The sequence below is a fragment of the Tamandua tetradactyla genome, chromosome 2 (genome assembly GCF_023851605.1).
Source record: "Tamandua tetradactyla isolate mTamTet1 chromosome 2, mTamTet1.pri, whole genome shotgun sequence".
In the NCBI taxonomy this organism is placed as follows: Eukaryota; Metazoa; Chordata; class Mammalia; order Pilosa; family Myrmecophagidae; genus Tamandua; species Tamandua tetradactyla.
In genome coordinates this window covers 41,286,922-41,311,126 of record NC_135328.1, presented here as the reverse complement: position 1 = coordinate 41,311,126, position 24,205 = coordinate 41,286,922, and the positions used below count along the sequence as shown (strand labels likewise).

The 24,205-nt window shown below is 41.9% G+C and overlaps 1 protein-coding gene across 1 annotated transcript in view; it reads left to right on the top strand.

The window, feature by feature from the left end:
* PAPPA (pappalysin 1) overlaps positions 1-24,205 on the top strand; it is a 242,206-nt gene that overhangs the window by 110,050 nt on the left and 107,951 nt on the right. The window contains exons 8-9 of the mRNA XM_077143649.1: positions 307-435; positions 5,408-5,499. Of these exons, the coding sequence (XP_076999764.1) occupies positions 307-435; positions 5,408-5,499 (221 nt within the window). The remainder of the gene's footprint in view (positions 1-306; positions 436-5,407; positions 5,500-24,205) is intronic.

Sequence of the window (24,205 nt, the reverse complement as noted above, 5' to 3'; positions counted from 1 at the left end):
ATCAACGTATTCACTGTGGTTGTTGCAAGGGGTAAATTAAAGATGAAAAGTACCTAGCAATGTAGGTTAGCAGTCTGTTAATTTTAGTTATTATGACTGCATTCTTAGGGTGGGCCATCATACTCAGCACAGTGCTTTATTTACAACAGACCATTCAGATTACTGGATAACTAAATGGCCATGTGATTTCAAAAAGGAACCAGACTCATAGAATGTACTCAAAGAAATCAATTCTCCACTCCATCTTCTTCTATCTCCAGAGTTGCGTCTCTATAGCCAATAATCTTCTTTGTGGTTTTTTTTTAGAAATCTCACTCTTGGCAGTGTGTACCAATACCAGGTCATCACCATTTCGGGAACTGAAGAGAGTGAACCATCGCCTGCTGTCACATACATCCACGGAAGTGGGTACTGTGGTGATGGCATTATCCAGAGGTAAGGAAATCTAATTAGAGGAGGCAGTGGGGGGGGGGGTGGCTTTAGGCCACATGGTCAGGATGCTGAATCGAAGAGCTTACTGTATACTTTTCCAGTTGTAAGCTCTGAACTGTCAGTGGTCCCAGCAATTGTCTGTAGGCAGTTTGCCGGCCTCGGAGAAATGAAGCATTGATTGGATTTGGAATATATACATTTCTCAAGTATGGAATATAATGCATGATTTAGGCAGAGCTATCATTCTATTCTTACTAACCATCGCTCTTAATCGTTTTATGTGTTTTGATTACTCCTTCCCATCACAGCCAACATTCACGGCCACAGTTAGAGGGAAGGGTTCATCCAAGTCAAAATAGTTTTACATTCTTTGTTGTTTACCATTTACATTTGTTAAAACTGTACTTTTTGTTATTTTGGTTGTATTATGAGACATTAACAATTCACAAAATGGGTCAAAAGTTTAATAAAAATGGCAATGTAAGTAACCTAATTCATTGTCATGTTGAAACCATGAAAAATAAATGGTTTTCCAGTGTGAATACTAAATGCAAATAAATTCACTGACGCAAATGAAACCATACATATAAAGGTTCCATTTGAGTAACCAAAAGGATAAATGTGGTTAGAAAACATAAAGATGACTGACTTTAAAAATGGCTTTATTAATTTATCAAATTATTCATCTCCTTGTCCTTAGGGCAAAATACTATGTAATTTCCAAATCAGGGCAAGAAGCCATTAAAACTTTTCATTGTTTTTAAAAAAATATAAAAAGGAAACCTTTCAAGTTTTTCCCTCCCGAATAAACACAATAACATTTTGTGGTACAACACTGAGTCCCTAGAGGTGAAAAGGAGACCAAAACCTCAGTAGCATCATTCAGCATTAATTTCCTTATTGCCAAAGTGGTTACAAGTCACACCATCTCTAGGAGACTTGTAAAACTATTGACAGATTTCATGATAAACATCACACGTGGAGAAGACAAAACAAGCTATTGGCAACATCCCTTCATTAAATGGCACTGTAGGGTGTCACATTATATCTGTGCAATACGGAATTGCAATTACTCTTTTGGAGGGGCGAGAGGCAGCATAAAGGGAGAATTTGCTTCACAGTTGGATAAAACCACTGATGTGCAGAACATGAATCAGCTCATAGGTGTGGTACATATATGAAAGAGAAGTACTTGATGGCTTTCTGTTTCTGTTCATAATTGACATTAATGCTACAGCTGAAGAGCAATTTAATTTGTTGCTGATGATTTTGTGAGCTACGATATAAACTGGAATCCTCAGCTTTGGGATCAGTGGACCAGCTAGGCATACAACAAAGATGACGCCGTTGGGCAAATAAAAAGAATTTGCACATGAATGTCCAACTGCACAGACTTACAGTAACTAGCCAGCAGTCTACCTTCTGATACTGATTTAGCATTGAAAGAAATAGTGAATGTTGCAAATATGTTGAGATGAGGGCCAGTGAGTTATCACTTTTCAACTTGCTCTGCAAAAAGATCGGTTGCTTGTACAAAACTCTGCTCCCCCACACTGAAGTATACCAGCTGTTAAAGGAAAGGTACTGATGCAAGTCTTTGAAATAAGAAATGGCATTTAAAAGAAATATGTTAACATGGGTAATGATGATTTGCATGATTTCAAGTGACTTGCTCAAGTAGTGTATCTTGGGGATCTGCATCAATATATCCTGCATCTACAATTTCAAAGCTGAATTGTCAAGAGTTTGATATTACCAACATGATGTCAGAATTTTTAAGTGCAGAATTAGGGTGCAAATCACCTGATTGCGGAGAATTTGACTCTTCAGGCAAAAAAGATAGAGTTCCTCACTTTTCAGAGAATGATATCAATGAAGTATTATTGGGTGTATTTAAAATCGGCATCCAATGCCATAGGAGATCATGAACATATAGTTTCCAATGCTGAATGCAACAAACAGGAGGGAAGGGAAGCCATTTACTGTTCTTTCCTACGTTGACATCAGCTTCTAGCTTTTGATGCAGTTGCCATCGGATGGAGCAGGGGAAACTGAGCAGAGAGGGAAGGGCCCCATAATTTGTGGTTCTGAGATTGATCTGAATGCCCAGAATATCTAGGAAACACTTGCGGTCATTTCTAACAACCCACAATTGTGATTTGACATTTTTTACTCTTTGTACAAAGAGTGAAAAAAAGAAACTGATCTCCAACTCAAGTCTGTCTATCTTGGAGCCAGATATAGATGTATTGGTAAAACACTACAAACAAAGTCATTCTTCTCATGAATCTAGAACTACTAGTGTTATAATTATTCTTATTGCTCATTTTAAAAATTACTATTTCTTTAATAAAGCTTTTAAAGTATTTTTTACCTAAAATTGATATCCTATATAAGCATCAATTACTTGGTACAAAATATTTGTTGACGTGCTTTGGGGAAAACTGAATGCAATTTATGTATGTTTCTCTAAGCAAGAAAGCAAAAAGCAAACAAACAAAAGTGTGAGAAAGCAGGTGTGTTATCTTAGTTAATAGGACTTTTGCTGGATGATCCATGCTATCTTGTTACATATGTAAGGGAATTCATAAAGAAATATAGATAGACTTGACTGTAAGTGAAGACCCTAATGGATGAGTGCTCACTCATAAATAGCCCAAATTCATATATAGTGTAAAGATGAAAGCATTGGATGAGGAATCTGGAGACCTGGGTTGATATAATAATAGTAATAAGAATATTAATAAACATTTATTGCGCATTTACCATGAGCAAGATACTGTGTTAAATTCTGATGTCCTTGAATCCTTCCAGCAGCCCTATGAGGCAGCTCATTTGAGAGAAATGGTAACTGACGTGCAGAGAGACTAAAAAGTTTTTCTCAAGCTTACACAACCAGTAAGTAATAGGCCTTAGATGTCAGCAGCTGTGACAGTTCTCAGCTGGTCTCTGGGGAGGGACCATTCAGTTCTCATCTGGATACACCGTTGCCTTGCTATGTGACCTGACAACCCTGCAAAACTAACAAGCAAAGGAGGGGCTGTGTGGTATCCAGCCACCATGCTAGGCACAGACGTGCCAGGAGAACTGAGTCTGTCACTGCCTTCAGCATCTTCCAGCCTAGTTAAGGGGGTTCTCAAATGAACAAAGGCAGTCAGTTTGACAAGTGCTGTGATAGATGAAGCCAGTGTCTGCTAACTGAAAAGGTGGCCACCCACCCCACCCTGGGAGGTCAAAGAAGGTTTCTCAAAACCTCTCCATCTAATGATAGACCTATCAGGTCTAGAAGATATTTGTGGTGACCCTCATGTTTTGCTTAAACCAATAGGACATACTGTTTGTGTGGTGAGAGAAGGCAGATTAGAAGTGTTCTTTGTAGCTTATGGAAACCAGCCCAGGTTAAAAAAACAAACAAACAAAAACTCTCTCCCCAGATAGCCCCTGAAATAGCTAAAAACCACAAAGTCATCACCAGGTTCCTGCTTATGAGATTCCCTGAGCAGAGATGGCTGAGTCCAGCTTGGAATATGGACTACTTCTTTGCTCATGGGTCAGCATACAGGAGAGAACTTGGGTGGCTCTTTGGCACCCAATCAATGTAATGTCTGAGTCATCTTGATGATTGATTGGAAGGCACCATCCTGATACTCTGACACCTCCGAAAAGCTACAAACATTTCCCAGTGTTAATTGCCCAGGTGAAAGGAAAAGTCTGAGGCCTCTTCCATTCTGTGACAGTTCTCAGCTGGTCTCTGGGGAGGGAGAGACAGCTGTGACACACTCTGGGGGGAACTCCCATGGCCAAGTGGGAATGGGGACTGTGATTCCCTGAATGTCTACCATGTACCACACACTGCCAGCCACTTACTGTTACCTTCCAGTCTTGCACACATCCTAAGGAGTGGATATTATTATCTCCGTTTTAACAGGTAATAAAATTGAGGCTCAGCATTCAGAAAAACAATGTCTAGTGGATTTTTCTATAATTTCAGAAATCCGTTCTGCGCTGCCTAATACAGCAGCTACTACTACACGTAGCTATTGAGCACTTGAAATGTGGCTAATATGACTGAGGAACTGAATTTTTAATTCGATTTTATTTTAATTAATTTAATTTTAGATAGCCACACATGGCTCCTGGCTACTGTATTGGGCAGCTAAGCTGAGGAGATCAAATGACTTTACCAAGAGCATATAACTAGCTTTAAACATGGGATCCAAACCTACGTTTTCTATTTCCAAAATGATGAGAACTTTCCACAAAGCAGCAATCCATCCAGTCTTTCAGTTCTTGCTCCTCCTTCTCCTCTCCTAGGTCCCATTCCAACCTCTGCAAAATCACTGTGAGGATGAAAAGAATTCCAATAACAACAAATCAGGACATTTTTATGTTTTAGTAGCAAAGTCCCAAGGCTTTGGAATCCTTGATACCATGAAGTGATACACCCAACTGAAAAAGCAAAACTTTCTGATAAAAGGATGACTAAACTGAGGGTGGGAAATGGGAAAACCTTTACCTATAAGTGTGTTGGAGGAATGAGGAGGGTATAATGGCGGAGAATAAGAAGGAGCTGCATTTATATTATAGAACTTCCCGAACTTTTTGCACATCAACCAGAAACACTAAAATTGCATGAGACTGCCTTGACAGCTGTGGAAGTTAAGTCTATGCATTCAGTTTCTCTTTCATTCATCCATTTCTTATTCCCTTCTGACTTTCTAATTTAACTGGCTTGAAATCACAGAGAATGAGTTAGGAGAAACACCAGACAATGCAAAATAAGACAAATTTAATAGTATTTTATAAATCTACCCCTTTGATGAAACTCATTTTGAAGTTGAAGAAATGAAAGCTCAGGAAGAGGGACTCGCCTGGGGTCTCTCAGAAGGTTCAGGACAAAGAGAGGGCCTTTTCCATGTCCATTTGCAGTTTTGAAACTGACCTGGCCTATTTCTCTTCTATGTCCAATGTGCAGAGACCAAAATGAAGAATGTGATGACATGAATAAGATCAATGGTGACGGCTGCTCCCTTTTCTGCCGCCAGGAAGTTTCCTTCAATTGCATTGGTAAGTCTTTGCTACTTCTATGGACAGTGTGGAAGAGTCAATTGCAATAACAAGAATATTGAAGACTAAATGATGATCCGCTCCTTTATACCATGAATATTTGAGCCTTAAGCACCAGGAATAAAGAATAGGAGAAAAAAAAAGAAAAGGCAGCCACCCTGCCCCCTTGGAGTTTGTATTCTCATAGATGATGGTGATGACAGGTAACTGGTTTTGATCAAGCTTTACCTTACCTACATTTTTGATTTCTTCACAGCAACCGCCAGGTTGGATATTACTGTAGATTTTTAGAATAACATTGAAATAAGTGTATTCTTACTTTGGGGATGAGAAAATCAAAAGCCAGAGAGATTATCAAACTTGTCCAGAAGTTAGAAATGATGAAAGACAGAACCAGGATTTGAACCTGATTTTGTCTTATTCTCTAGCATGTGCTGGGTCCGTTTTGCCACTCAACCTCTAGCGAGGACAGCTGACCCCTCTGCAGACTCAGAACCTCGGGCAACCTCTCTGCTTTCAGGGAGAAGGACTAGCAGAGCAGCCTGTATTTAGAAAGCAAATGTCCTTTTCCCACCTTTACTGAGTCAGATGGGAAATGTGTTTTCCTCTGCCTTCTCACCGAGTCTGGCTGATGTTGTTTCAGCCCCACTTGGGAGGCCCTGACCAGCCTGGGGCTGGTAAACAGACAGGGGTTGGGGGGCAGGGCTGGAATTTTGAGCTGGCCCAGATGAGATCATACTTCCTTTAAGATGCAAATCGATACCTGGAGATCAAAGGTCCCTTAGTTAATCCCCTGGGCTGGAGGTGAAAACTAATCACAATTCATTTGCAAGTACAAAAGACAGAGGTGCTCTATCTGAAGAGAGAAGGGGCAGCCAGGGAGGGATGAAAACATTGGCAGTAAGATTTCTCAAGTGAAAGGCAATTTTCTGGGAAAGCTAAAAGGGAGGACAAGGCATGTGTTCTCACATCTGCAGTACATTACGGGGGTCTGTTTAGACCTTCTTTCTCCCAGTAGATTGTGAGCTCCGTGCAGGTAAAGACCATGTGTGGTTTATTTTTTATTTCATTCTCAGCAAACCTTTATTGAGAACTTACTATCTCTTTGACCCCAAATAGAGACTGATCAACACAACAGAGGTGGAAAAACAGAATATGTGGAGGTAGGAAAGTCAGGAGGGTTTCCAGGCAGCACCTTGGGTTTTTATGGTGGAAGAATTTTTTCTCTCTCTCTTTCCTCTGTTAATCTGAATGTGATCCATAGAAAAAGCTTGATATTAGCCTTAGTGATAAAGCAGAAAGCACCCTGGGCTAAAATGAAGAAAACCAGGCTCTGGTCCCAGCTCTGCTAAAAGCTTGTTGTATAAAGCTGGTCAAGTCTCTTTCTTAGCCCGGGCTTCAGTTTTACCACTTGTAAATTTTGAAATGATTTCAAAATGGGGTTAGGTGGTCCCCAAGAACTTTATCTGCACTTCCGTGGTGTGATTTCTGAGATGTGTGACTATTTCTCATAACCAGGAGCTCCTCTTTAACCAAACACTTGCCTTTATTGCCTTCCTTATGGTGTCCACCATTACTCTCAGACTATGCTCGAAAATGACAACCCCTTTTACTTGCACTAAGATAGCATGTGACTTAAGTCCTTCTGGAAAGAAGGTAGGATATGGGGAAGATGGGATATGGTGCCTGTCATCCATGTTCTATGTTGCTTCAGAACTATGCAGCAATAAAGAAAAATAAACATGCTTCTTATAGGTAGAAGCTCATTGTCCATGGAAGAGGTTTACACACTGTGGCCTGCAGGCCAAATCTAACCCACCCCCTATTTTTATAAATAAAGTTTCATTTATACAGCCACACTCATTAGTGTACACATTTTCTGTGGCTGCTTCTGCACTACAACAGAGTTGAGCAGTTGCTTCAGAAGCTGTATGGCCCCTAGAGATTAAAATGAGCAGTGTCCAGGGTGAGCAATGGTGGCACAGTGGCAGACATCTCGCTTGTCATGCCAGAGACCCAGGTTGGATTCCCAGACCCTGCATGTGCCAAAAAGAAAAAAAAAAAAGTAGTATCCAGACCTTTACAGAAAAAGTTTGCTGACCCCTGGTCCATACCTTTTGGATATTTGATGCAAAGAGAAGGTAAAAATTATGACATGATTTACCAGTTTTTAGAAAAATAACTGCATTCTAATTATAAACTAGTGGGGACTAAAAGCTATGTTGGAAATAGCACCGGCCTGCAAGTCGTGCTCCAGCTGACCTTGCCTCCTTGAACCTCACGTCCCTCATGCATGTTGGCCTTTTTCATTTGGAAAATGACTGGCTCAGTCTAGGTCAGTGGTCAGCAACCCTCAAAAATAGATGGATTTTGGTCTTAGAGAGAACTGGCGTTAAGGAGCCTTGCTATAAAGCAATGAATTATGTAATGTGGAATACAGAACTCTCAGTGGTGTGGACAGTGTCCATGGAAGGCTCTCTCCCACTCCTGTGTACTGGAAGGAGCTTTGTGTTAAAAGAAAGACCTCAGCCATGTCGCACATGTAGAGTATAAGGAGTCATTGAGACATAGAGTATTCCAGAAATAAAGAAATCAGTCCAGAGATCCCAGCTGCCAGGGATACATTCCACAGGCAAACCCCTTGACTCTGGAAAATCATCTGCCTCTAAGAAGGATCAGCTGAAGGATAGACAGTGCATCTTCAGCATCCAGTATGCCCAGCTTTAATGAGTTCGAGAAATGGGACTAGAGTGTGAGAGGTTTTGCTGAGGTAGATGCTGTTCTCATCATTACTTTTGTCAAGCCAGTGGTTAAGAGAAGAGGCTTGTGTGAAACTGATTTCGGTCCATGCCATTGTAGGTACAGCCTTGGCTCTGCCTCAGTGTTATCATCCAGAAAATAGTAAAAATCCTGGTACCCACCTGTGGAAAACATTTACCAATCTTTTTGGAGACTTCCCATCTCATACTACCTGAATGCCCTTCCTAGATTTAGGGAATAACTCCCTACTGCAACAGAACCCAACACCCACTATAAATGTTGAAAAGTCAAGAATCTCATGTTCCTAGTATACCTTGAAGCTAGAGCATAGATGTAAGCCCTACATCCCCTTCTACCCCCCACCCCTCTAGTCAGACACACTTACTCAAGACTTTGGATCAGAAGCTGGTGATGAAAAGAAATAGGAGCCCTGCAGAAACCATTTTGATGAGAATGGTGGAAGTGGCCACAAACTATGCCAGTTTCCAAAGTACTAGTGACAGATCTAGCATAAATGCTGAAGGAGCTGTGCTGAGCAGCAGCTCTATAGTGTCTTCATGAGACCACTTCTGGGGCTTAAACTTGAACTTGGACTTTGGCTTTAGAGCATTCAATCTTGGCTCTCCAGCCCTCCCAGAGATTCTTCTGTAGGTATGTAGTATTCTTTCAACAGGGCCTCTTCTTCTTTGTCATCATCTTTTTTTAATTTAAATGAACTGAAGTTCATTTTTGTTGATTTTTCCCTATGGATACTGACTGAAAATTACAGTCATAGGAGAACAGTAAGATGATTGAATGAGGATTGAATGATGATCTAAGTTTAGCCTCCATTCCTGGCATGTTGGATGTGCTTGGTGCACATTACTTTTTTTCAGTGTATTTTTGTGCTGAGAGGGGAGTAGGACGGGTGTGTGTGTATGTGTGTGTGTGCACATGTGCATTGGGTTCATCAGCAACACCTTCCATGTATGAGTACTTACTAGATAGTGTGCCTGGCATTATGCACCCTTGTTTAATGTGAGCCTATGTAAGTTCTTTCATGTCTAGATGAGAGATCTGAACCCTACTGTGATGCCTTAACTTTCCCAAGATCACACAGACCATAGGCATGTGCTCCCACCTCCAGACTCGAGTAGAGAGCCCCTGCTTTTCACTCTGCCACTCTGCCATCCATTTGGATGACTGGCTTCCTTCATTCGTAGGCTTCCTTCATTCATTCCCTCCTTCTCTCCTTGTTTCCTTCCTCTCTTTCTTTGCTTTTCTCCTCCTCCTCCTCCTTCTTTTTCCACTGACCATTTAGAAAGGTTAATGTTTTCCCTGAGTTTGGTAACACCAGTGTGAGGGTGGATGCCAGATTTATGGTGACATCCTCATTCACTTTCAGAAGCCCACACATCCGGAAGTATTCCCAAGGTGCCAATGTGTTATTATGCAACACCCTGGGACTTCCCTTTTCCACTTTCCCACCCCCGTGCCCTCATCCCCCAACACATAATAAGTTGCTTGTTAAAATGAACACCACCCACAAGACCTCTTAGGCACTGCCGGCTCCATCTCCAGCAATGTAGAAATTATCTGGTCCTTTTATCCCCCTTTTAAAAATATAACATACACCAGGCCCTAGGTTTCAGTTAAAAAGCTTGGTATCAGTAAAATGATAACTGCCCCCAACAGGCACTGGCAGGAGGCATTGTTCAGCAGAGTTGGGAATTCTGTTTCTAAAGCACTGAGTCATAAAATACAGACAGACTGCTGATAAAAGCTGAAAGAGGGAAGGTAACGGTCAAATTAGTCAGACAAAATGTGAAGCGTCCCAAAAAGGGGTTATGCTCAGTAATATATCTTGAGCCAGTGCTGGAAATGTGCTACTTCTGAGATGACATCTAATCCATTACAGAAGATGAAATTGAGGGGAATGCCTCAGGTTCTGTTTTGATTTACCAGCCTGTTTTCTTCTGGAGAGCCAGGTCCAGGTCTCAGCTAGAAAGAATCTTGGGCTGTGTGTCCCCCAAAAGTAGCCTCGCACCTCGGAACCCTAGTTTCTTCCTTTTTGGACTGGGGTGATTGCAAATGGACTGAGGCTTTCTTTCCACGTCTGACAGTGAAGAATCTCCAATTTGTCAAACATCTATTTAAAGGCGTCGGAGATTCAAATCCTGCTGGCTGCTGATATATAGTTAGGAAAACAAAGCTGAACAGACCCCTTAAATTGTCTTTCCCAGACAGATGCGCGCTGTCTCTGTGTCTCTCCTTCTCTCTCTTCTCTCCCCCGCTTGCCTGCCATAAGCATCGCTTTGTCTTTAGTCCCTGACACAGCATCCTCGGCCCTGTCTTGGAGCCAGGGCCAATAACTCAATTAGCACCCCTACCGGCCCCATCTCTCTCCTCTCAAGTGTGTGAGGCAGATAAGGAGGAGGAGGGATCGATCTGCTTCCCCACCAGTGATGGGAAGGGCCGGGGAATCACAAAGCCTCCCAGCCCCTCTGTCCGGCTGCCCTAGCCTGCTCTGGGCCAAGGCGAGAAAGGAAAACAAGAAGATGAATAGCCACGTCTTCTTGGTGGATGTTCTGATGAGACTTTAGAACAACAGTGACCGAAAAGGAAAACAGCATCTGGTGGAGGGAAGGGGGAGTGAAAAGGGGAGGGAGAATGAACTCCGCTGGGAGTTGCATTTCTTATTATTTTTCTTTCTAACAACATGGAATCATAATAGACAATCCACCTCTCACCTTACAAAAAAAATTAAAATTAAAAAAAAAAGCAAAGTATAACTTTGCCTGGCCTCATTTATTCATTCAGATCTCCCTCTGTGGAAAACGTAGTAACTTTCACTAAAATACTTTCTTAAAATAAAGCTTCCCTTGGCTTGAGGACAGCCTCTTAAAAGGAAAAAGGAAAAATATGATGGCAATGATGTATCAGCTAGGATGGGTGACGTGTTTAGCATTGCCAAACAGTACAGAATTATGGTTAAGAACGTGAATTCTAGATAGGAAGTGTGGCCTGGCCATATTTTAGCCACACCTCAGTTTTGCTATCAATAAAATGGGTTGATAATAATTCCTACTTCTTAGTATTGTTGTGAGGACAAAATGAGTTTATATGTATAAACCATTTAGAACAGTGTCTTATACCTGGTAAGTGTTATATATGTATTTGCTCCTGCTGTTATTATTGTCATTATGACTACTGTTAATTCAGAGGCTGTATCAGTCCTTCAAGCAACCTTAGGAGATAATGTCATATTCCAGTTTCACAGAGGAAAAAACTGAGGTTCTGAGGGGTTAAGTAACTTACTGACAGTCACACAGCTAGAAGTAGTGCAAGTGTGATTTGTACATTTAGGCAGAGTCTACACACTTAGCCCTAAATTTATTCCACCCATGCCAGCCCAGCCTTGTCAGCCTCTGTGGTCAGAACGCTTTGCATAAATTATTTTATTCGCCCTCCCAGAAACTGTGTGTAGTCAGCATAATTATACCCACTTTATTGATAAGGAAACTGAGGCACTAATCGTTTAAGTGAATCATACAAAGTTATATAGCCAGAAAGTTCAGAGAAGGAAACTTGAAACTCCATCTGCCTGCCTCTAAAGTTCATGTCCTCTTCAATATCCAGACAGACTCCTGAGGAAGCTGGGGAGTGTTTCTCCTTTCCACTATTTCTGCTTTGGTGCCGTTGGGTCACAGGAGGAGAGAAAAGCAAATATATATTTATCCTCCCTCTGCCTTCTTCAAGAGTCATTCAAAATGGCTTTCAGTTATTATGACCCTATAAAACATCCCATATATAAAGTCCATACTCCCAACATAAGGTCATTCTGTGTTTTGAGCTGTATTTTGTCTTTTAACAGATCCTCCTCCATTGCTACTAGCCCAATTGTTTTTAGTATAGGATGCATTTGACACTTCCAATTGTCTTGGCCAATATGCTGGAGACAGAGGAGCCTGGGTTCAAATGCCCATTGGTTGTGATTACCAACTTCCATTCCCCCTCTGAGTCTCAGTCTCTTCATCTGGAAAATGGACACTAATATGCCACCTATAGTTCTATTTAGAGAAAGAATGAAATAATGCCTCTAAAGTGATGAGTATAATGCATAGCAGTTAGTAGACACTCAAAAACGTCAGTTAAGGCAGGTGCCTCTTCCCCTACTTCCCTCCCCATCCCAATTGTGAGCGATGCTAAGGAGGCTAATCCATGTCTAGCAAACTAGGCCCAGACTCAGCTCTGCCACTTAATTGCTGTGGGACCTTTTGCCCAGTGACTGAACCCCCAACTACGAAGTGATGGGTTACATTAGTTGAGCTCCCAGGGCCCTTTCAGCTTGGACTTCAGAATTTAAATCCCAGATCGTTATTGTTTTTAAACTGGGCATTTTTTAAAAAAAACAAGAGCTTGGGGAAGAGAAAAGAATTCCTTTAACCCAGAGGGTCAAAGGGGGTCACCAAGGGAACAAAAGAGCAGGAAAAGGAGGCGATGGGGTGGAAGGTTGACCTGCCGGGCAGGACCAAAGATCTGAAACCCTCAACCGGGAGGTCTGATGGATGCATTCAAACAGCCTGGAGTCAGCACCAGTTAGGATCAACCCAGCCGTCCCACCTCAGCCCAGGGCTTACCACCACCTTTGGAGACCCGGGAGGCCTACCCCACAGAGAGGCAGGGCTGGAATGAAAAGAACCAGGACGGCCTCTGACGCCAGAAGACAGGAATCCTAGCCCTCAGCCCAGATCGGCTTCCTGACTCTCGTGGAAGGGTCAGGTTCGGGGAACCGAGTTGGAGCTTGTTTGAAGGTGTTACGTCAAGACCAACTCTGATGGCTGTCTTTGAAAAGCAGCCAGAGGCCGAGGCAGGTGAATCTGGGTCGCCAAGAACAAGGGCATCCTTGTGAAGTTTAAAGAGACCAGAAGCATGTCTGCACATACATGTGCCTGACTGCACATCTGTGCATGTGACCTGGAGAGAGAGGGAGGCTTTTTCCCAGCTCCTGACGCTCCGCTTGTTTTTTGGAGGCCATGTTAGACAGGGGAGTCTTTTAATATTGATGAGCTGTGATCTCCACTTGAAGGGAATGCCCTGGGGTAAATTGAAATATTAAGCAAGTGAGGGATATAGCCCTAATTGTATCTTCCTTTTCTTTTTGGACGGAGAAGTAATGTGCTTAAAATAAAGTGATGGATGGGTAGTCGCAATTGCGTGAAAACCTTGCTGTTGGAGGTTGCAGAATTAATCGGCTGCTTGCTCTAACATGTGCGGTCAGTCTCAGGTAGTAAATGGTGCAAATTGCCTGCTGGGTTATGCCATTCATTCATTCATTCATTCCACACATTTACTGATGCCTGCTGTATGCCAAGCACTGTGCTAATTACAAGGGCAGTAGTGGTGGGTGAGAAAGGCAGGGGTTGGGGTGGGGGCTCCGAAAAATGACCCTAATAAATATTTAAACACAATTGTTAAAAATGCCACTAAGTGGAATACTTAGAGGTGTATTACTGGAGGACCTCCTTTTCATGAGGGGTCGGGAAAGGCCTCCTTGAAGATGTGACATTTAAGCTGAGACTTGAATAGAAAGTGGACAAGTAGGGAGGTGGGAGCAGGGTGAAGGGGTGAAGATTGTAAGAAGAGGTTCAGACAGTTAAATCCTCCAGGTAGAAAGGGGGGTTTAGAGAGGAAAAAGAAAATTGGCAAAGCTCCATCACAGGGAACGAGGGAGAGAGATGAGGCAAAGACCTAGCAGGGTTTGACCCTCCAGGCCTTTGCAGAACTTGGCAAGGCTTCTCCTGCAGGGAAGTATGCATCCCACTCTGGTAAACTCAGCACAGGGTCACCAAAGGGGTGTGTGTGTGTGTGTGTGTGTGTGTGTGTGTGTGTGTGTGTGTGTGTGTGTTTGCATAGATTACAGATCAGCAAAACCCTGCCCTTGGGCCAAACTGCCTGTTTTTGTAAACAAAGTTTTATAGAAACACATCCACAGCCAGTTTGTTTACATATTAGATGTTGCAAGGGCAGAGTTGAGTAGTTGCAACAGAGACCACATAGGATCCACAAAACCAAAGGCCCTGCTCAAAAGAGAGCAGCTGACTGCTGGCATAGATGGGTGAGTCTGCAGGTGGTTGAGAAGATAGCCAGGTAAGCAGTTGAGAAAGAGAGAGGTGAGGGTATTCCTTCACCCATCCCTATCCTGAGCCTATAGCAGCGTAGCTGGACTTCCATTAATTATTCACATTTTCCATCTGTACATCTGCTCCTCTCCTCTTTGGGGCAGAAGTGATTCTATCCACCCCCATGTCACCAACCTCCAGCTCAGGCCAGCCATTGTCTGATGCACTGAATCAAACACCTGGAAGCAGATTTCAAAGGAGAAAAGAGTGTCTAGGGAATTCCAAAGAATCTACCTCTTAAGGACTCAGGGATTTGTCTTGCTTCCCCCATGATGAGCAGAAGGATATTCATGGAGGATATATGTTACCTCATTTCAAACCCACAGCACCCCTGGCAACCAGGCATTCTTATCACCACTTTCCAAATGATGCGATGGAACCTCCAAATGTTTAGGTGAGGTTTGAGAAAGTGGCCTGCATTTTATAAGTATTTATTGAACTGGGAAACCGTCACAGCAGAGACCAAGCTTCCTGAATGTGACATCCTGTGCCAGGCCCATTGACATACCAGGTACCTAACTCCCCTCTTTTAATCCTCACGAGGTTGCTGGAAGGCGGGGGTTGTTACCACCACTCTGTGCAAGGAGAAACTAAGGCTCGGGGAGATGAACTGACAAATTCAAAGCAAGTAATCATTTAGTGGCAGAACTGGTATTTGAACCAATATCTGCCCAACTCCAAACTAGATTTGTCAAATGCCTCCTTTAAAATACCATCTCTTCAGTACAACTATGAGAGTGTGCACGCACACACACACGCACACACAGATACCCTCACCCCCCTTCCCAGACAAGAGTCACAGTAGCAGAAATAGTTCATGCTGTTAATTTAATTTGATTAAATTAATTATTTTTTTCTATTAGCTCCTTTGATTAATCACATTGACCCTATGAGATTGTTTTAACATTTTACCTGCTTTATAGATAAGGAAATCCTGGCACAGAGATATTAAGTAATTTACTCAAGCTCCCACTAAGGGATTCCAGGAAGTCTCACTCTTAAGCCCTCAGGCTTAACTACTAATTTATGCTACCTTTCAATCATTTAAGTTATCTAATAAAATGTGTACTCTCAAAGCTGAACAGCCTACCAGCAAACAGATAATGGGGCAGGGCGGGGGTGGGGGGAAAATCACAGTGCAAGAGAAATCTTCAGTAACAAAAGGATCTTTAAAGAAACACAGTCTGAAGTGTTTGTTTACAGATCATTAAATACTTAACAGAGGGAGAAACTGAGAGCTGACTTTCTCCTAGCCACTACTGATTAAGTACCAAAGAGAAATTTAGATAAAGGAAGTCTGAAGTTATAATTACTTTTGAGTGACTGGGTTTTCCATTTTCATTAGCCAGACAAAGATAAAATATTCCATGTCTAGAGTGTGCAATTCATGCACTCAAGAGCCACAGGCTGCCTTCTCTGTCCTCTAAGTAGCCCCCACCGTGGATCTGCAAGAACTGCTAGAAGCTAAAGTGACAGAACTCACACTCGTTTTTTGAATCTACGTTAGGTACTTGCTGCATACAAAACTCAGTGCTAGGCATGATGCAGATGGAAATGACAAAGAGTAGAGCACTCAGTCCTTCACTGGAGAGCTTTAGAAGGCAATGGTTGTTAATGAAATGAAATGACATGAGGGGACCCCAGGAGGAGTGGGAAAACCTGGACAGCTGAGCTCTGAAAAGACCAAGTGAATAGTTTTCTGCCATAAAGTTCCAGAATAAAGGTTCTTTGGGGTACAGTGAGTAGACTAGTCCCGAAGAAAGTTTCTGCAGAGAAGTCACAAGGTCACAAGTGGGATGTTGGGAAAGCAGGCACAGGAGCTTGGGTCTGATAACTTAAGCAAGTAGTGTTTGGGGCAGGAGGATGGTATGCTAAGAGCAATGTTTTATGCTTAACCTCCCTGAGTGGGGTGCTCTTCAAGGGCTGAACAAAATTCTCTTGACAAGTGGACCTGAACAGATACCAGGGTGATTTTAGCTTTCAACACCAGTCACAAACACTGGCCCAAATTGTTCATAAGTTTGAACTAAACCTTTACCTGCCATTGGCAGGACTGTGAAAGGACCTAACTCCAGCTGGATCCAAAACCACAGCACATAATTGGATTCAGCCTCATTACCGATGAAAGGACTACTTGAGCATCTTCAATCCTTTGACTTTCTAATTTGTCCTTGTGCCTTTTCCTAAGCGAACTCCTAAACAGAGAGGATGGGAGAAGTTCATTGATCTGGCACCGAAGGCTTAGGGGACCATTTCTCTGCTCCCGGCTTGGTGCCTTGAACATCTTTTCCCATCTGTCAAATGGGAATGATGGTCCTCCTTATAGGCTTGGTATGACATATGCTTTCATGCATCCATTAATTTATTCATCACAAATTTATTGAGCACCTATTATGTGTCAGATCCATGCTAGTCACTGAGGATGACAGATTTATAGTGCTTAGGATAGTTCTTATCATTCAGAAAATGATCAATAAATATTGATTATTATGGATGTTAAAAATAATAATGCAGTCTAATTAAGTAGAAAGCACCCTGTCCTTGGAAGAGATCTGATAGAAACTTGAAATTAACCACTCGGGAAGGCCAGGAAGGGGTTCTATTAAATAGAATGATTAGATAGACATATTATAGCATTTTTCTTCCTTGACTCATCTGACTCCTGAAATTCTTAACTCCTGGGGCCTCTGAGGTGTTACCCTCTCCTAGTTTTCCTTATCTGACCACCATGACCCCCTTCTTCTGCTCACTCTTTAAATATTAGCACTTTCCAAAGCCCCATACGGGGGGGACCAGTTCTCATTCTATTATTCTCTTTCTCTCTCTGAACCCATCATTCTAAGCCTTGCATTCTAAAATCTCGCTCTTCAGCTCAGCACTTTGACCGATGGACTTACTTAACTTGTTGCTCCTCTCAGATGCCCTACATGCATTCAAATTCACCGCATCTAATACAAAACTTAGCATCCTTCTCCCCCAACCCGCTGCAACTCCTCTTTTTCTCTATCTCAACTGGTGGCGCCACTCGCCAACCAGATACTTAAACTGGAAACTTGGGAAATATCATTAACACTTCCGTCCCTGTCATTTCTCACATCCAAACAATTGTCATTCTGGCAATTTTACTTTGAGACCTCTTTTATTTGTTCCCCCTCCCAATCCGGTCCCTCATCTTCATCCTTATTTTTACTGCTTTGCCTGAAATCCCCTTTAACTGCTGTCTTGACTAGTGCAATGGGTTCCTGGTTCTTCATCTTTGCCAGACCCTGCTTATCATCCAGTGTAAAGAGAGCATGCACCTAGAAATGCAAATACCATTCTGTCACCCTCCATTTGAAAGCCTGCAGGGACTCCACATTGCCCTTGAGAAAATCCAGATTCCTTAATGTAGTCTTCGAGACCTGTGTGGTGAGATCCAGCCAATTGCACTGCATGCTCCGACATCCTCTTCTGCTTGACACCCACTAAATGGTTTCTCGCTTCCTGCCTCCTGCCATTTGCTCCTATTGTCTCCCTGCCACGGATGGGCTTCCCACCACCTCCTGCTTGTCCACTGAGACTCTCCTAAGGGAGATCTTCTCAAATCTGAACAGAATCAGGCTGGAGACTGCTCCTGTGTGCTCCCGCAGCATCTTTATTACGGCAAAATACTGTGCAGCCACAATTTACTTACTTGGCCCTGTCACTGGGACCCTCAGTTCCTGGGATGCTGAGACCTTGTCTAATTCATCTGTATTCCCCGGACCTGGGAAATAAGTAGTGGCTCAGTAAACATAGAATAACAAAGTGTAGTAGAACTACATTGTCTTAGAGTCAGACAAACCTCGATTTGAATCTGGGGTGAGATGTCACAGCTCAGGTGGCACTGCCTGGGTGGTGTCTGTCCTTGATTTCAGATCCCAGTTCTGCCACAGAAGGTGGGGGTGGGGGAGTCGGGTGGCTATTTTACTTTCTTCATCTATAAAATGGCAGTACTACTGCATGGCTATGCCACAGAGCTAATCTCTACCTAAGTGTTTGCCTGTAATGCCCTTATGAGTCTCACTTTATTTTCCTGTAAAGTGGAGAAAAGATCCAATTTCTTTCTCTCTCCTTATTGACAGTGATCATAATTTCTTCTTAAGATCCAAATGCTTTGTCACTTTAGAGGTATTTGGTAGAACCAGTGATTTGCATGGCTCTTTCACACACTCACCCCAGGGCCCCCCAACACTCTGATAACCCCAAATTAAACTGCTTTTGAATACCATATCTCAGTCTGCCTTTAGCTTCCTTTACTGAAGCCTAATTAAGTAGTAGCTGGAAAAGATAGCAGGTATGCCACCCTCCAGGCAGAGATTTCAAAAGGAAGTGGATGACTGTGTAAATAATGTGGCTTTAAGGGGCATTTAAACCAATGTTCTTTGTTAAGGAAATTGATGGCCTTGTAAGGACCCTGCCCCGATAGGGTACTTGAGATGAAGGTCCCAGATCTCCCCTCATAAATTCCCAAATGGACTGTAGCCTTGGAGGCTGGGCCCCCTGCGTTCAATCTCTTACCAACCAAAACTCAGATTTCCACTGTTAAAACAATTAAAAATGCTTAACCAAAACTTAAGTTATTGAGCCCATGCAATTTAATCATGGCGTGAGGTAGCAGAGACGGATTGCCCCCGATCTTTCACAGAGCCCTTAAAAACATAATGCTAGCAATGGCATCAAGCATTCTCTGTACAGCTTCTGATTCTGTCCTAGCATCTGGGAGACAGTCATTATCTTACTAATTTGGCGAAGAGGAAACTGGGACTTAGAGATGGAGAGCTCTGCTCTTTCACATCCAGCTGAAACGTGGAGAGTGGGAATGTGACTGTAGCGCAGTGCACCCCTGAATCCCCAGGTGTCACCCAATCCCAAGCATCTCAGGCAGAATCCCCTCAGCCTTTTCCTCCTCAACATCCACATGGAAGACATGAACTGGGCAACAGGGGTGGACAGAAGGGCATGGATTTTGAATCAAACTAGTCTGGGTTTGATTTTTGATTCTGCAATTTGTGAAACATTGGGTGATGATTTAACCGCTTTAAACTTCAGTTTCCTTGTCTGTGAAATGGGAATAATAATGCAGCACACAAAGGGGGCTCTTCCAGGATTGTCTGGCATTATGTATTTGAAAATTTAACACACTGGCTGGCACATACTAAGACATCCAATTGTTTAGAGTCTAGTAGCTCTCATTCTAATTGGGGAAGTGAATGATGCTGTAGGAGAATGCTGTAAGCTATAGGAAACAAGTCCTTTTAGGTTGGATTGTCAGAGAAGCTTCCCAGAAGTGCCTGGTTGAAGTATGGATAAAGGAGGAATTGGGAATAATCACAGTAAAAGCAAATGCAGGGAATTTGGAAGAAGTGTCTATAAAGGTGGGGCGATGAGAAGGAACAGGGGTACATCCAGGACGCAGCCACAAGTTTTGTCTCCCTGAAGCTTAGATTAGAGTGCATTCGAGAAGACAAGGCTGCAGAGGTAGGCAAGGGCCAGATCATGCCTGGTCAGCCGTGATTGAACCTCTTTTGGAAAACAGCTGATGAAGAACTTGGTATCCTCTCAGGCAGCCAATTTGATTTTCAAACCAACTCTAGTGTGTTAAAAGTGTACTCCATGGTGTCCTCTCTGAGTCACCTTTTCTTCAAGTTAAAAACACCTGTGTCTATATGAGCATTGCTTGTTGAGATGACCCCTTCCCTGGGCTCCATTTTCTGACTGTATCCTAGGTCATCCGTGGCTTAGAGCTGGTCCTTCCAGCTAGAAACAGAGGATACTTTCTGACCTCTGTTCTGGGATCTACAGCCAGGTAATGAAATCTGCAGTCCCATGCTCTTGTTTGAACAAACACCTCCTCCAGTTGGTGGAAATTGACTTCAGAGTGATTGCTACTCCTTGGAGTTTTTTTATAAACACGAATAGTTATGATGACTCCTCTTGGATCTGATCAAAGCACCCATGGCTTTAAGACCAGTTTTCCCTCTCCTCCCCTCCCTTCCCTTCCTCTCCACACCACCCACTCTACTCTCCTTTCCTCCCTCCCTCCCTCTCTTCCTTCCTTCCTTGCTTCCTCCCTTCCTTTCTTTCCCTCCTTTCTCTCTTTTTCCCTAATCTGGAGGGAAGAAAGACATATACACATATTTATGTGAGAAAAAAAATGCAATTAAACAATTCAAATGAAGATACATATAAACAAACAAACAAAAAAACACATATAGATTTGAATTAGCATAAATCCCTATACCAAGAACTAAAGAGTAGCCAACACAACACATAAGAGAAAGAAAACTTACCCAAGTGTATACTGCCCCGTGCCTTGGCTTATACTCTTTAAAGCGCAACAGCAGGTCTCACTAACTTGGAGATGGATGACACTGTGACTTGCATGCCTCATCTTTTTGGACTTTTCTGAGGCATATGGTAGATGAACAATCTTCAAAGCTGCCCAAGCCAATCGGAGCTCAGCATGAGAGGGCTCCATTTTGATACTTTGGTTTCCAAAACCCCACCAAGAACCTAATATAATGTAGTCAATCTTAGTCAGGACAAGCTATGCTAGATTGGGGTAACTGGGGTCCCCTGACTTATCTTTAGTCTTTGGCCCCTAGTAGGCATAGCATTCCCTTGTTTAAAAAGTCTTTTCTCCCTGGAATCTTTAAATGTCCTTGATATATAGATGGGCTGTTTATTTCATAGGATTGAAGAATAGATATGCACATGTGCATGCACTAGCTTTAATTGGCATGCATTGATTTTCTTTGTGCTCACATATATGTATTTCTCATGACTGATTTCTATTTGACATTTCTTATTACCAAAACTTACATAATCAATCCTTAGTTAGCCCATTAGCACCCTTGACCTCTAACAAATAGCTGTGCAACATTCAGAAAGTTACATAGCCTTTCTGAATTTCATTTGCTTCTTTTGCAAAGCAAAGAATGTGGACCAGATGATTTATGAGGATCCTCACAGCTCAAAACCTTCATTCATTCATTCAGCGAGTATTTACTGATTGTCATCTATGTAATGGAATCCAGGATGCAACAGTGAACAAAACAGATTGTTTCTGCTCTCTGGAGCTGCCATTCTGTCTTAGAGCAACTACTATTATCAAGTAAACATCTGAAGAAACAAGTAGATACAATGAAAAGAATCAACTTTACCAGTGGGATGGAGAGAGACCTTAGTGAAAGTTGGGATTATTTATTTGAAAGTTTGGTCGGAGAAGTCCTGACTAGGCTGGCAGTGGTTGAGCTGATACCTAAACGATGAGATGGAAAAAGCATCTGATAATTTAAGAGATGAATTCTAGATTCTATCTGCAAGAATAAAATGCAAAAACAACAATGCTTTATAGTTTTTTATATGTTTGAATATCTTCCATGGTATTGGTTTATCTGATCATTGCAGCTACTTTCTAAAGTGGATAGGAAAAGAAATATTGTCTTTTTTTTTATAAGTAAAAAAGCAATGGCTGGAATGATGATGTGTTTTACCAAGTGCCAGAGAGCAAGTAAGTGACAGAATTGAGGCTCAAATTTTGATTTCCTGTCCCACTTCCCATCTGTTTATCATTAGCGTCCTCTTCTAATGTTTTTCAGAATGGGTTCATCTGCATCCTTTTTCACAGTCTTCAGTTTGCTGATGACTTTTCCTCTGTCTTCAGACTGAAAAACTGGTTTAAAAAGTAAAGGAAAAAAAAATCTGGAACCAAAAACATTTCTGTGTGATGCAATTGAAGGGAATCACAAAGCTACTTGATTTAACTCTTTTATTTTATGGAAGGAAAAACTATTGCTCAGAGAGGGAAAGCAACTTGTCCAAAGTCATGGAGTGTATTAGTGGGCGTGTATTCTAGAACCCAAGTCTATTGACCTCCTATTCATTGCTGTACCAGACTGCTGACTATGAGAAAGTATTCCGTCCTTTTCTTCCCTTTCTGTCTTTCTACCCTTCTTTCTATTTTCTAGCATTGGGAGATGAGCACATATTAAAACCACTGACACTCTATTTGTGCTTTGCTATCTTTTATTGCCACTTTTGCCACTTTTTGCACACTCTGCATATCAATGTTTCAGATTGTTTTTCTCCATTTATTCACTTATATTACCCAAGCCAAATCTCCTTTTGCTATTTCCTGCTCATACTCTTAAAAGCCTTTGGGTCCTAGGTTTCACTTTCCTCCTGTCTGTGCTTAGTATGCTTGTCTTTTTCATGGCCACCGTGTAATTCATTGCAGTACTGAATTTTACTCCCCTTTCTGTAGAATGAGATAGCATTGGAACCCAAAAAAGAACTGAAAACCCTTTAGGGCTTTGAAAATTCTGCTCTATTGAATGCATTGTCATTTATTAGGATTTCTATCTTTCCCTACAATTTTTCTCGGCCATTCAAATAAGTATACTAAATTCAAGGTGATGTAAATGCATCTTTGAGTCCCAATTCATAAGGCTGTCAAACCTCTTTATTAAATTTCAGTCAAGTATATGTCACCATTTCCATCCAAACATTCCATTTCTTTTCAAATTCAGTTAAAAAAAGAAAATGAAATGCTATTTAAGACAGATGGGGAGGCATGATGTCTCACAGGGGGAAGAGAAACATTATTATGATAGTTTATGTAATATTGGATTTTTTTCTGCAATGTGTTTAGATTTGTAATTTGACCTCATTCTAGTTGATCTTTTCATAAATCTTTCTATAGTACAATCTACTAAAACAAATTCAAATCAGGTTGGAGACATCTTCCATCCTATCATTAACAGAGATTATAAAGTTCCAAAAGGACTTTGTTAATTCATCACTTACTGAGTTCCTGCTGTGACACTGGTACAGTCAGTCCTAAATACTAATGATGTAAATATAAGTAAGATCAGGACCCAATCCAGAACATCTCACATTCCAGGAGCTGTACGTATTCATTCATTAGTTCATGCTTTGACAAGTATATACCAACCGCATAATCTGTGGCAGGCATTTTTCTTGATCCTTAGAGAAACAGAGGTGCACCTTGAGTCATGCTTCTGTGGAACTTATATCATATGCAAGGGGTGGGGAGGGAACAACAATAAGTAATAAATTATTTTAATATAATGAATAGTAAATCAAGTTGAGTGAATGTGGAGGGATGGGATATGAGCTTATTATAGAAGGGACTGCTTTAAACACTGGATTTTGTTATGCTTTTAAATAGACTGTATAAGTCTAGATGGAGAGGCCAGATCTAGAGCCAGAAGTATGTGAGTCCTTGGCACATAGAAGTTTTAAATTTTTATTTAAAAACTGGGACAGAATGAAGACACCTAGGGAGAGAGCACAGATCAAGAAGAAAAGAGGGCCCAAGATGAATTCTGAGGCCGGATGGCAATTAACAGAGTTAGAGAAGTAGAAAAGGGCGAATAAGCCAATGTAGGAGGAGCTAAGCTGGAGGGAACCAGGATGAGGGTGCTGTCATGGAGTACAAGATGGAGAGTATTTCAAAAAGAAGGAGCTGGGCTTCTTCACATGATTCGGGCAGTCTAGCAAAGCAAGGGTTTGGATGTTATGGTTAGTTTTCACAACATGGAGGTCAACGGTGACCTTGACAAGATTGAGTTTGGAGAAGTGCTAAATACAGAAGCTAGACTAGAGAGAACTGAGGAGTGAATTTTAAGAGAGGAAGTCGGTAATGTAAGTGTAGATAATTCTCATTAAATTTACTGTCAATCATGGAAAGAGAAATGTAGAGTGGAGGCATAGTGGTAAGGAGAAGTAGAATAAAGGGA